Below are 12,981 nucleotides of genomic sequence, written 5' to 3'. Positions count from 1 at the left end.
GCGGAGGCTGGAATCGGAGAGACGTTAGGGTTAGTTTTAGGGTTTGTGGTTGAAGTCATCCGGTCGTAGGAAGGGTTTGAGCAATGGAAGTGATTCCACCAAGTACATTTACATTTAGTCATTTAGCAGACGCTCTTATCCAGAGCGACTTACAGTAAGTACAGGGACATTACCCCTAGGCAAGTAGGGTGAAGTGCCTTGCCCAAGGACACAACGTCAGTTGGCATGACCGGGAATCGAACTGGCAACCTTCGGATTACTAGTCCGACTCCCTCACCGCTCAGCCACCTGACTCCCTAGTATGAGCGGGGCAAGTATGAGCAGGGCAGCTGTGTAGGCCGTGGGCCCTGTCTGGGCTGACCTGTGGTGGCTGTGGTGAGTCCCAGCTTGGCGTTGGCTGACTGGGCTGGTGGAGGAGGGGCGCTGCCTGGCCCTGGACAGGACTGGGTTTTTTTTTTTGTCCCTGCTTGAGTTGATGGTTTTGAGGATGTTGTGAGGATTTGATTCAGTGAGGATTTGATTCAGTGACTATTTGATTCAGTGAGGATTTGATTCAGTGTGGCTTACTGAGCTGAGCAGACCGGTCTGACAAGCATAATACCATTTTCATCTTCTCTTGTCTGTACCTGTACAGCACCTGGCCCTGGCAGGCCACTTGGTGTCTCTCAGAGCACCAATCACTGCCTCTTTCTCTGATTGCTATTTTTAGCAGCTTTGCTATGATTATGTAATTCATATAAGATGAGATGAGAACTTGTGCCAGTTTGGAGTGGGTTCAGCTGCATGGGGGGTGGGGAAGAGAGGAGAGGTGTCAAGTGTATATACTGTGTGATTCTAGTGGTGTTCTGGAAGCCCCTTGTTCCTCATGCCTAAACATGGAACGTAGAAGTCAGTCCCTTTCGAAAACAGGAGAGAGGAGCAGGAGAGAGAGGGGAAGGAGGGAGGAGAAGAGAGAGGGGAAGGAGGGAGGAGGAGAGAGAGGGGAAGGAGGGAGGAGGAGAGAGCAGGAGAGAGAGGGGAAGGAGGGAGGAGGAGAGAGCAGGAGAGAGAGGGGAAGGAGGGAGGAGAAGAGAGAGGGGAAGGAGGGAGGAGGAGAGAGCAGGAGAGAGAGGGGAAGGAGGGAGGAGAAGAGAGGAGCGGGAGAGAGAGGGAGAGCCGCCACACTGGCTTTGAGTTAATTTGAGGAAGCATGCTGCCCTGCCCGCCTGCCTGCCTCCCTCGTCTGCTCTCAGTAACTCTGCACGCTACCATCAGAAATCTGGGAGTGCAGTTGGCAAAACAGGCGGCTGGGTTACAATGAGTGAGCTCAGTGGCTGCATGCAATAGATAACAGGACAAGGCAAGGGGAAGAATTGCCCAGTGAATCAGTGTAGCTGCCGGTGGATGTACGAACCAGACCGCAGACTGTTGATGCAGAGCTCCACCTTTCCCAAAAGAGAGGGAACCAGGTTGAGGCGGAGAGGGAGAAGGAGAGTTGGTCAACGGACAGATCCAGCAGTCCTGACTGAATTAGGACAGGTGAAACCAGCGGAAGGTCAGAGGGAGACCTGCTGTGCCCTGTGAGGGCGCATGGGGGTGAGACCTGGCAGGAGCGGGGGCAGGAGGGGGAGCAGGGGGGGGAGCAGGAGGGGGAGCGAGGGCAGGAGGGGGAGCGAGGGCAGGAGAGGGAGCAGGGGGGGGAGCAGGAGGGGGAGCGAGGGCAGGAGGGGGAGCGAGGGCAGGAGGGGGAGCAGGAGGGGGAGCGAGGGCAGGAGGGGGAGCGAGGGCAGGAGAGGGAGCAGGGGGGGGAGCAGGAGGGGGAGCGGGGGCAGGAGGGGGAGCGAGGGCAGGAGAGGGAGCAGGGGGGGGAGCAGGAGGGGGAGCGAGGGCAGGAGGGGGAGCGAGGGCAGGAGGGGGAGCAGGAGGGGGAGCGAGGGCAGGAGGGGGAGCAGGAGGGGGAGCAGGAGGGGGAGCGAGGGCAGGAGGGGGAGCAGGAGGGGGAGCAGGAGGGGGAGCAGGAGGGGGAGCGAGGGCAGGAGGGGGAGCAGGGGGGGAGCAGGAGGGGGAGCAGGAGGGGGAGCAGGAGGGGGAGCGAGGGCAGGAGGGGGAGCGAGGGCAGGAGGGGGAGCAGGAGGGGGAGCAGGAGGGGGAGCGAGGGCAGGAGGGGGAGCAGGAGGGGGAGCAGGAGGGGGAGCGAGGGCAGGAGGGGGAGCAGGAGGGGGAGCAGGAGGGGGAGCGAGGGCAGGAGGGGGAGCGAGGGCAGGAGGGGGAGCAGGAGGGGGAGCGAGGGCAGGAGGGGGAGCAGGAGGGGGAGCGAGGGCAGGAGGGGGAGCAGGAGGGGGAGCAGGAGGGGGAGCGAGGGCAGGAGGGGGAGCAGGGGGGGGAGCAGGAGGGGGAGCAGGAGGGGGAGCAGGAGGGGGAGCGAGGGCAGGAGGGGGAGCAGGAGGGGGAGCAGGAGGGGGAGCGAGGGCAGGAGGGGGAGCGAGGGCAGGAGGGGGAGCAGGAGGGGGAGCGAGGGCAGGAGGGGGAGCGAGGGCAGGAGGGGGAGCAGGAGGGGGAGCAGGAGGGGGAGCAGGAGGGGGAGCGAGGGCAGGAGGGGGAGCAGGAGGGGGAGCAGGAGGGGGAGCGAGGGCAGGAGGGGGAGCAGGAGGGGGAGCAGGAGGGGGAGCGAGGGCAGGAGGGGGAGCAGGAGGGGGAGCAGGAGGGGGAGCAGGAGGGGGAGCAGGAGGGGGAGCAGGAGGGGGAGCGAGGGCAGGAGGGGGAGCAGGGGGGGGAGCAGGAGGGGGAGCAGGAGGGGGAGCAGGAGGGGGAGCGAGGGCAGGAGGGGGAGCGAGGGCAGGAGGGGGAGCAGGAAGGGAGCAGGAGGGGGAGCGAGGGCAGGAGGGGGAGCAGGAGGGGGAGCAGGAGGGGGAGCAGGAGGGGGAGCAGCCTCTGCCCCCGCCTGGCGTAGTGTCAGCATGGCATCATCTCAGCCTGATGGTGTCTGCTGTCTGAGAAAACCCGAGCCCTCTTATGCTTTCTCTGTTCACATGCCAAACACGCACACGCATGCGTGCACACAAGGACACACACACACACACAGCTGTCGAGGGGGTTAATCAGCCATAGATCTACTGAATGATTGTTTTAGACTAGTGGATACAGCTGGGATTTAACTGACCATTTCTCTCCCATCCTTCCTGTCTGCCCCCCCCGGCCCTCCCCCCCCCCCGGCCCCCCCTCCCCCCCTCCCTACAGTCTAGCTCTCCATCCGGAGCGCGTGCTCGTAGCGACGGGCCAGGTGGGGAAGGAGCCTTACATCTGTGTGTGGGACTCCTACACCGTCCAGACTGTGTCCATCCTGAAGGACGTCCACTCACACGGCATCGCCTGCTTGGCCTTCGACCTGGAGGGACAGGTACGTGGTCCCCCCAGCCCCCTCGGGGCCTTCGACCTGGAGGGACAGGTACGTGGTCCCCCCAGCCCCCTCGGGGCCTTCGACCTGGAGGGACAGGTACGTGGTCCCCCCAGCCCCCTCGGGGCCTTCTACCTGGAGGGACAGGTACGTGGTCCCCCCAGCCCCCTCGGGGCGCTGGAGGGACAGGTACGTGGTCCCCCCAGCCCCCTCGGGGCGCTGGAGGGACAGGTACGTGGTCCCCCCAGCCCCCTCGGGGCGCTGGCCGGGCACAACCACACTTACACACACACACACACACCGTCCATAAAACCCTGTGTAGTTTGGCACTCTTGTGCTTCTGCTACGGGCCGCCATTTGTTTGATTATGCAGCATTAGGAGTTTCTTTGTGGTTTTAATACAAAGAATATATATACATAAGTGTAAACAGTATATAGACACAGTAACACAGTGTAATAGAGAGTACAGAGAGATTTGGGTTAGTCACCCAGCAGCCACAGCAGCAGCTGGTGAGCAGGACCGCGGGGTGAGGTTACTTCCCCGTGGACTGACCCGCTCCTGAGCTCCACTCTGCTCCACTGACCCCCCCGGCCGGCTGGGCGACACCTCCCTGAACACTCCTGTAGCATTAGCAGGACGGCTGCACACACAGGGAGACCAGTAGCAGGCACGCTTCAAAGCTTTCCCTTTAAGAGTCAGGTGGAATCTCATCCACTGGCTCAGGCTGCGACTGAACCTTGACAGGCTGGAGGCTGGAGGAGGTAGACAGGCGCTGACACGTTGGCGTGGAGGGTGAACATGGGAGACTGGTCTGTGACTGTGGATACACAAGCTCCCAGGAGACAGGCTCGTTCTTCACCTCCAGCGCCATTAAAGTGAAAACATGATGTAGACCCTTTCCTCTGAACCATCGGCTCGATCGCAGACTGTCAGCGGGCGCACAGGTTTATGTTCACCCCACACAGTGTGCTGTCGTGGGGTGTATTCATATTTCCCCAAATCAATATTTAATAGATCAAGTCCTCCTCGGTGTCCCGCAGGGCCCATGGGAGCAGAGGTCTACCTCCTCTGCTCCCAGAGACAGACAGGGCCCATGGGAGCAGAGGTCTACCTCCTCTGCTCCCAGAGACAGACAGGGCCCATGGGAGCAGAGGTCTACCTCCTCTGCTCCCAGAGACAGACAGGGGAAGCCTGTGCTTCTTTCTGGTCCGCTGGAGAGCGGAAGATGGAGACAGGAAGTGACAGACGGGCTCTGAGGCTGCAGGATCGTCCACTGCCTCAGTGCCTCTGCCGGTCTCCTGACTCTGCCTCTAACTCAGCCTCTCCGCTCCCCGCGGTCCAGGCCGAGGCACGCTTCAGGGGAGGCATGTCAGTAGGAATCCCTCAGTCCGTTTACCATGGCAACACTATCAGGACTACACTTGTGTTTCCTACGTCGAGTTTTATACGTATTGAATACCTAAGCAGTACGACCCAGCAGTAGTCTGTCGTACGGATCATAAACCAGCTCCTTGTTCTCTAATCCAATGTGGTTTCTCATTTCTCATCTAGACTTTTTAAAATCCAGATTATCCCATCAGTCTTGCTCTGTGCTAGGGGAGTCAGGTGGCTGAGCGGTGAGGGAATCGGGCTAGTAATCCGAGGGTCGCCAGTTCGATTCCCGGTCATGCCAACTGACGTTGTGTCCTTGGGCAAGGCACTTCACCCTACTTGCCTCGGGGGGAATGTCCCTGTACTTACTGTAAGTCGCTCTGGATAAGAGCGTCTGCTAAATGTAAATGTAAATGTGCTGGAGGATGGGTTCAAATCCACACTTTGTCCATGTTTCAACATGAAGTGGTAGATCTTTACCCCTCGTTAAAATACAGACTCCTCCACCACGGTGGAAGTGGTCCCTAACCCTTTCCCCTGCTCATCTGAATGCCTAAACACTGATTCAGCAGCGGATCAAAGAGAACACCCACCCTCGTACTGAGCAGGGTGGATATGGATTTCCATAAGCGCTCCTCTCCTGCTACTGCTGCCTACACACTTGGTTGTAGGAGATCCTTCCATCCCCACCGCTATAACATCCAGAGGCTTGGGAGCGGCTCTCTCTACCACGCACCACAAACAGAATCATCTTGACGGACTTGACAGCCGTGGCATGAATAGAGAGATCCCTTTGTCGTGTCTGTTTACATTTACATTTAGTCATTTAGCAGACACTCTTATCCAGAGCGACTTACAGTAAGTACAGGGACATTCCCCCCGAGGCAAGTAGGGTGAAGTGCCTTGCCCAAGGACACAACGTCATTTTGCACGGCCGGGAATCAAACTGGCAACCTTCAGATTACTAGCCCGATTCCCTAACCGCTCAGCCACCTGACTCCCTACTGTTGAAAGGCAGGACAGAGTGTGTCCTGGTGCCGTGTTGTGATTCTCCTGCCTCTGTGCCTTTTCCTCTGCAGTGTCTGGTCTCAGTGGGCCTCGACTCGAAGAACACTATATGTGTGTGGGACTGGAGGAGAGGAAGAGTCCTGGCTGCTGCCCCTGGCCACACCGACCGGGTACGTCTCATCCTCCTCCACCACCTCCTCCTCCTCCACCATCTCCTCCTCCTCCACCATCTCCTCCTCCTCCTCCACCATCTCCTCCTCCTCCTCCATCATCTCCTCCTCCTCACTCATCCTCCCTTGATCAGCTTAATTACCTCTAAATGGATGCAGGATGAAGCTTGGAGCCCAGGAGATCGAACATAAACCAGTTAGGCCTGATGGATATTTAACATCCCAGACAGACTCTGAGGGAACACTAAGATAATGAAATGGATAAAAAAACAGATGAAATGGCTCCAGATTTTCTTTATTACTTTATACAGCCACACAATATTGACAATAACACAAAAACATTCGGTCTGCTCTCACAGACACAAATGCTCATTCAGTTAACCATGGAAAACGAATAAGCCATATAGTTTCAGATTGAATTAAATGTGAGCAAGATTGAATTTGCATGGTGTTTGTTGCGTTGTGTTTGTACTTGATGTTGCATCTCTCTGATCCCTGACTGTGCAGTGAACCTGCTGTGCTCTTACTCCAACAGATATTTGACATATCGTGGGATTTGTATCAGCCCAGCAAGCTTGTCAGCTGTGGTGTCAAACATATCAAGGTACGACTCATCACGATGCAGCACACACACACACACACACACACGCTACACACACACACACACTACACACACACACACGCTACACATGCTGACTTTACTTTCAACAGCACAAAGTGAAAATTGAGATTCAGGGCTTGTTAAAGAACAGAAGGCTCTTGGAGTGGTTTGCTATTGTGGCTCATTTGCATATTATTTCAGAATGTTCCAAGAGGAAATGCAACGGTTCTGTAGTCCTGTCTGTTTTTCTTGCATTATCGGCAAGACCATATCAAAGAGGAGAAATGCTAATGTTCTGGGGTTCGTGGATGTTAAACCCTACCCTAAGTAGGACAGGCAGTGACACATAGAAATCTCTCTTTTCAAGTTAATCTATATTAACGTGGACTGTATAGAAGGAGAATTGTCTTCTTTTTGTAGGATAATTCAGCAGTGTCTGTATTCAAATATTGTATATTTTCTCTCAGTCAGCTTTTCAGTACTCGCCACAAACTGTAGCTGGATTCAGTCCTTTTTCTGAGGCTATATAATTTGTCCTTTTTCATAGAAGAAGGTCTTTCATGAAACCATCTCCAGACAGTGCTTAACCTTTCTCTGAGGCGTTTCAGTAATCTTCTCTGGGTGTGTTTTGAAAGGAGATTCTGTTTCCAAAAATGAGGTTGTGTCTCGAGTGTCGACTTGTCACAACATTTCTCTATTTCACTGAGTGTGATTGTCTACTCTTTCTGTCTCTCCTTACCCCTGTCTGACTCTCTCTCTCTCTCTCTCTCTCTCTCTCTCTCTCTCTCTCTCTCTCTCTCTCTCTCTCTCTCTCTCTCTCTCTCTCTCTCTCTCTCTCTCTCTATGACTCTGTGTGTGTGTCTGTCTCCCTCTCTCTGTCTCTCTATGACTATCTCTGTGTGTGTGTCTGTCTCTCTGTCTCTCTATGACTCTGTCTCTCTCTGTCTCTGTCTCTTTCTGTCTCTCTCTGTCTCTGTCTCTCTTTGTCTCTTTCTGTCTCTCTCTGTCTCTGTCTCTTTCTGTCTCTCTCTGTCTCTCTCTCGTTGTTGAGGTGGGTATGGAATAGTGATGTTCAAGACTGTATTTCCCAAGAGAAGAATATCTCTGCTAACTCCCTCTTCACAATCCTGCTTGTCCTCCCCCTCCTCCCCTCCTCCTCCTCCTCCCCTCCTCCCCCTCCTCCCCTCCCCCTCCTAACCCCCTTCTTCCCAATAATACCCAGACTCCCCTAAGAGCCCTCCACTCAGAGAAGCCATCCTCACCCCCCACCAGTCCCCCTCTCCTCTCGTGTCCCCCCCCCCTTTCTGATTTCTCACTCTCTTCCTCTCTCTCCCGATGCCAAGGCAATCCAGCAATCGGCCCACATAATTCCAGAGCCTTTACCCTGCGGACCATGTGACATCTGCTCCTCAGGCCTCTGTGCGCTGAGTGATTATATAGCACTCAGTGCATCCAGGAGATTTAGCCCCAGTAATCCTCTCGCATTCAGGCAGGGTACAACACAGACTCCCTGAGAATACCTCTGCTCCCTGCCCGGGCCTCGCCTCCCCCACAGGCCCCGCCCCCCCTCCCCCCCCCCAATCCCCACCACAGAAGGGCTGGCTAGCTGGACAGCTAATCGTTTAGCCAACAGGAAGTGGTTCATTTGTTCATGACTTTGTTTTTACCTTTGAAGCTGCTAAGTGTGTGTTAGCCATTACTCTAACATCGAGCATCCTTTGTGTGCACACACACACACACCCATACACACACACCCATCAGAATCAGAATCAGAATCAGAATGGGATTTATTCGCCATGAAAGTTTGCACAGACAAGGAATTTGCTTTGGCAGGAAGGTGCATACACACACACACACACACTCATACACACACTCATACACTAACTCACATACACACACAAACACACATTGTGCTTGCTGGATTCACTCTGTGTGACGGATGAGTTTCCTATGTCACTGTGGACTGCCAGGGTCAATCAGAGAGAAATGAGGTGGGCTGGATGGGGATATGTTCTCTCAGAATCCCCCTGACCCTCGGGCACCCAGGCAGCCCCTCCTCTGACTCACCCTGCCTCTCCTTGCCAGGACCAGCCTGTCAGCCTGTCAGCCTGTCAGTCAGGCCGCGGGCGACGCCCTGCCAGGCGGGGTGATGACACTGGGGTCCGCCGGGGTTGTGGGGAGGGAGCCCGGAGGGAGAGGGAGGGGCCAGGCTCTCGGCTGGTGAATTACAGCCTCTCCACATTGATTACATTAAAAGGTTTTTCGCGTGTGGTGGGGGTGGGGTTGTGAGGAGGGGGAAGGAGGGAGGGGGGGGGGGGGGGGACCAGAGCTTTGAGTCGTGTGCTTGCGTGAGTGAGTGAGTGACAGGCTGCTGATTCGGACCTGGGCAGAATGGAGGGCTGCCTTCAACTTTTTGTTTCTCTCCAGGCAAACAAAACCAAGCCTCTAGAGCCTATACTCTCTCTCTCTCTCTCTCTCTCTCTCTCTCTCTCTCTCTCTCTCTCTCTCTCTCTCTCTCTCTCTCTCTGTGTCTCTCTCTCTCTCTCTCTCTCTCTCTCTGTGTCTCTCTCCCTCCCCCTCTCCCTCTCTCTGGCTCTCTCTCTTTCTGTGTCTCTCTCTCACTCCCCCTCTCTCTGTCTCTCTCTATGTGTCCCTCTCTCTCTCTCCCTCTCTCTCCCTCTCTCTCTCTCTCTCTCTGTCTCTCCCTCTCTCTCTCTCTCTCTCTCCCTCCTCTGGCCTCATCACAAAGCCCTCCAGTGTCCTGCCTCGTCTCAGTAATTCAGCAGGGAGGATTATCTGGAGTCGTGGGCTCCCTGCCTTATCAGGCTGGAGCAGGGAGGGCCTCCGCAGTCTCTCTGCTCCCTGCCGCCTCTTCTGCAGGCTGGGACACAAAACCCCAAAAATGGAAGTTCATTTGTTAGGGAAATTAAATGTTCCTTTCCCTCTTCTGACTGTGGCAGGTTTGAAATGAGCGGATGCGTTGGAGGGGCTGGGGGGGGGGTCTGCGAGATGTGTTCTCCTCTGGCAGGATATGGAAACGGCTGCCATTTTTCAGCTGCTTTGGCTCTCCTGCCTCTCTGTGTGTGAGTGTGTGTGTGTCTGTGTGTCTGTTTGTGTGTGTGTGTCTGTCTGTGTGGGTGTGTGTGTGTGTCATCGCTCTCACGCCGTCGTCCCTCTCTCAGCCTCACCTCCAGACACAGAGGCAGACCCAGAGGCAGACCCAGAGGCAGACCCGGAGGCAGACCCAGAGGCAGTCACAGAGTCAGTCACAGAGGCAGACACATAGGCAGACCAGAGGCAGACACAGAGGCAGTCACAGAGGCAGACACAGAGGCAGACACAGAGGCAGTCACAGAGGCAGACACAGAGGCAGACACAGAGGCAGTCACAGAGGCAGACACAGAGGCAGACACAGAGGCAGACACAGAGGCAGTCACAGAGGCAGACACAGAGGCAGTCACAGAGGCAGTCACAGAGGCATACACAGAGGCAGACACAGAGGCAGACACAGAGGCAGACACAGAGGCAGACACAGAGGCAGACACAGAGGCAGTCACAGAGGCAGACACAGAGGCAGTCACAGTAGCAGTCACAGAGGCAGACACAGAGGCAGACACAGAGGCAGACACAGAGGCAGACACAGAGGCAGACACAGAGGCAGACACAGAGGCAGACACAGAGGCCTGTCCTGGGGTCTGACTGTGAAGCAGGCCGAGCTAACCGCCGTCTGATGTGTCCGTGCATCCCAATGACAGACGAGCTATACGTCTGCTGGAGAGAGATGGAGTCGACCTTGTGTTTCTGTGTGTGTGTGTTTCTGTGTGTGTGTGTTTCTGTGTGTGTGTGTTTCTGTGTGTGTGTGTTTCTGTGTGTGTGTGTGTTTCTGTGTGTGTGTGTGTGTTTCTGTGTGTGTGTGTGTTTCTGTGTGTGTGTGTTTCTGTGTGTGTGTGGCATAGATGAGTTTGTATGCATGTTGAGCACCAGGGAGGGGTGTGTGCATGCATGCAGATCAGCTGGCTAGGGATCTGTCCCTCATCATTTCATAAAGACGTAAGCGCTTGGTTGTGGATTGGAAATCTGTCCTGTGATTTTATAGAAGCCTCCCTCGCTACATAAGCTGAATTAATTCATCGATAAACAACTTTTCTGAGGGGTCTGGAAAATGAGTCAGTGCTAATGTCGGCTTCTGTCCTGTTCTTCTCTCTGTCTCCAGTTCTGGAGCTTGTGTGGCAACGCTCTGACCCCCAAACGAGGCGTCTTTGGCAAAACGGGAGACCTCCAGACAATCCTCTGCCTCGCCTGCGCCAAGGACGAGGTCACGTACTCTGGTGCCTTGAACGGAGACATCTACGTGTGGAAGGGCATCACTCTGCTGCGTACGGTCCAGGGAGCACACGGGGTAGGTAATCGTCCTGTTCCCCCTGTTGCTTATCTGCTCCTCTTCCTAGTAATACCTGCTGTTCCTGTGTCTCTGCCCCCCCCCCCCCCCCCCCCTGTCTCCTAGTGTGGGCTGGAAGTCAGTCAGAATGCTAAGCAGGCTGCTCTCAGATCAGCAGCTCTGGTACGTCGAGCCTCAGCCTGTGTTAGTGTTTCTCCCAGCCTCCACACACCCTCCGGAGGCCCGCTTTCACGCCCTCACTCCCTCCCTCGCTCAGTCACACCGGCTGCCCCACCTCGGCGCAAAGGTCAGCTCTGTCCAGCGTGCCGAGGTCCTCCACATCTCGCCCTCCGTGTCCAGCTAACACACCTACACCTCTTGCTGTTTACCCTGCTGGAGGCTGGCCTGCCTGTGCTTGTTATTGTGGACGGTTACATGAGGAGAGCGGTCTGGTGCCAGCGGGAGGCTGTGGCTCTGTTTGAGTCGGCCCAGAGCAGAGGATCAGCGTTTACTACCCAGGATTAAATGATATCTGTGGGCTCAACAGCTGGGTGGAGAGATGCTGGGATGGGGGGATGGTGGGATGGGGGAGGGGACAGTGCTCCTCCGACACACACTCACACACACACACACACAATTGTAGGACGCTGTCAAACTGTTTCCTAGCCAGCTCCCACGCCCCCTCTCCCTTCCACCAATCAGGGAGTCACTGCCAGAACCTGCCAACTAAACCGGCCAATCCGTCAGCTCTGTGCTAGCCCATCTTCCTGAAACGAAAAGCGAGTAGCTGTGAGGAAGCGTGGTCAGGCGGGGACCCTGGTGGCAGCATTCACTCGGGCCTGTGTCGTCCTGACAGTCTGTTCTCTCCTCCAGTCAGGGATCTTCAGCATGAACGCCTGTGAGGAGGGCTTCGCTACCGGGGGGCGCGACGGCTGTGTGCGTCTCTGGGACCTCAGCTTCAAACCCATCACTGTCATGGACCTCAGGGAGACCGATCAAGGATATAAAGGTGACGTCACCAGGGTGGTGTCGGTTATTTCCACGACTGCAGTCATTCACACTCGCAGGCTTAGACAGACTACTGCTGTCAAAGAAGCGAGATCTGTCGATCTTTACTGTCTTAGTCTTTTAAATCACAAGCCCATTTTCCTGCCTCTATTCTGTTTTTTTCTCGATTCTGTTCTTATTTGTAGTCACTCATTTGTTTTCTTGTCACTGTCTCTTTGATTTCACCAGTAGCTAGAGGGGAGAATAGCCGAGGTGGGTACTGTTGCCGGGGGCGATGTAGGAGTACCCGCCCCATCATGTCCCTATCCCTCCCTGTCCTGCTCCACCCCTGTAGGCTTCCCTGTCCTGCTCCACCCCTGTAGGCTTCCCTGTCCTGCTCCACCCCTGTGGGCTGCCCTGTCCTGATCCGCCCCTGTGCTGTACATGTGTTATGGACTGTATACAGTTTTAATGAGGTGCAAAGTTTGTGAATGTACAGGAAAGTCGTCCCTCCATCTCCCCGTCTTTTATGCTTAGCCTAGAGACAGCAACCTTTAGCCTAGACCACTGTTTCCTTGACGACAGCTTTACTTATTTGATTCCTTCTGTGTTTAATAAAGATCCCAGTTGTGTAGACCGGTTGTGAATGTTACCCTGAAACCCTCTGTCTGTGTGAATGTTTATTTGTTTTCCTTATTGGCATGACTGTTTGTCTGGGTATTTCTGGGTATTGTATTAACGTATGTTTTTTGTGTGTGCTTGCGTGTATGTATGTGTGCTTGGGCGTGTGTGTGTGTGTGTGTGTGCTTGCACATGTGTGCTTGTTTGTGTGTGTGTGTGTGTGGACAGGGCTGTCGGTCCGCAGTGTGTGCTGGCGGGGGGACCACATCCTGGTGGGCACCCAGGACAGCGAGATCTTTGAGGTGGTGGTGCACGATCGCACCAAGCCTTTCCTCATCATGCAGGGTCACTGCGAGGGCGAGCTGTGGGCGCTCGCCGTCCACCCCACCAAGCCCCTGGCCATGACCGGCAGTGACGACCGCTCTGTCAGGTAGGACGGGACCTTTAAACCCCGTTCGTACCTGGTACTGG

General features: G+C 55.6%; 1 protein-coding gene across 1 annotated transcript in view; it reads left to right on the top strand.

Annotated features, from left to right (window-relative positions):
• eml5 (EMAP like 5) overlaps nt 1-12,981 on the top strand; it is a 40,630-nt gene that overhangs the window by 5,636 nt on the left and 22,013 nt on the right. The window contains exons 2-7 of the mRNA XM_062470095.1: nt 3,217-3,376; nt 5,825-5,923; nt 6,459-6,527; nt 10,738-10,923; nt 11,776-11,911; nt 12,739-12,940. Of these exons, the coding sequence (XP_062326079.1) occupies nt 3,217-3,376; nt 5,825-5,923; nt 6,459-6,527; nt 10,738-10,923; nt 11,776-11,911; nt 12,739-12,940 (852 nt within the window). The remainder of the gene's footprint in view (nt 1-3,216; nt 3,377-5,824; nt 5,924-6,458; nt 6,528-10,737; nt 10,924-11,775; nt 11,912-12,738; nt 12,941-12,981) is intronic.

The sequence above is a fragment of the Osmerus eperlanus genome, chromosome 9 (genome assembly GCF_963692335.1).
Source record: "Osmerus eperlanus chromosome 9, fOsmEpe2.1, whole genome shotgun sequence".
NCBI lineage: Eukaryota > Metazoa > Chordata > Actinopteri > Osmeriformes > Osmeridae > Osmerus > Osmerus eperlanus.
This window is presented reverse-complemented; position numbering and strand designations above follow the sequence as displayed.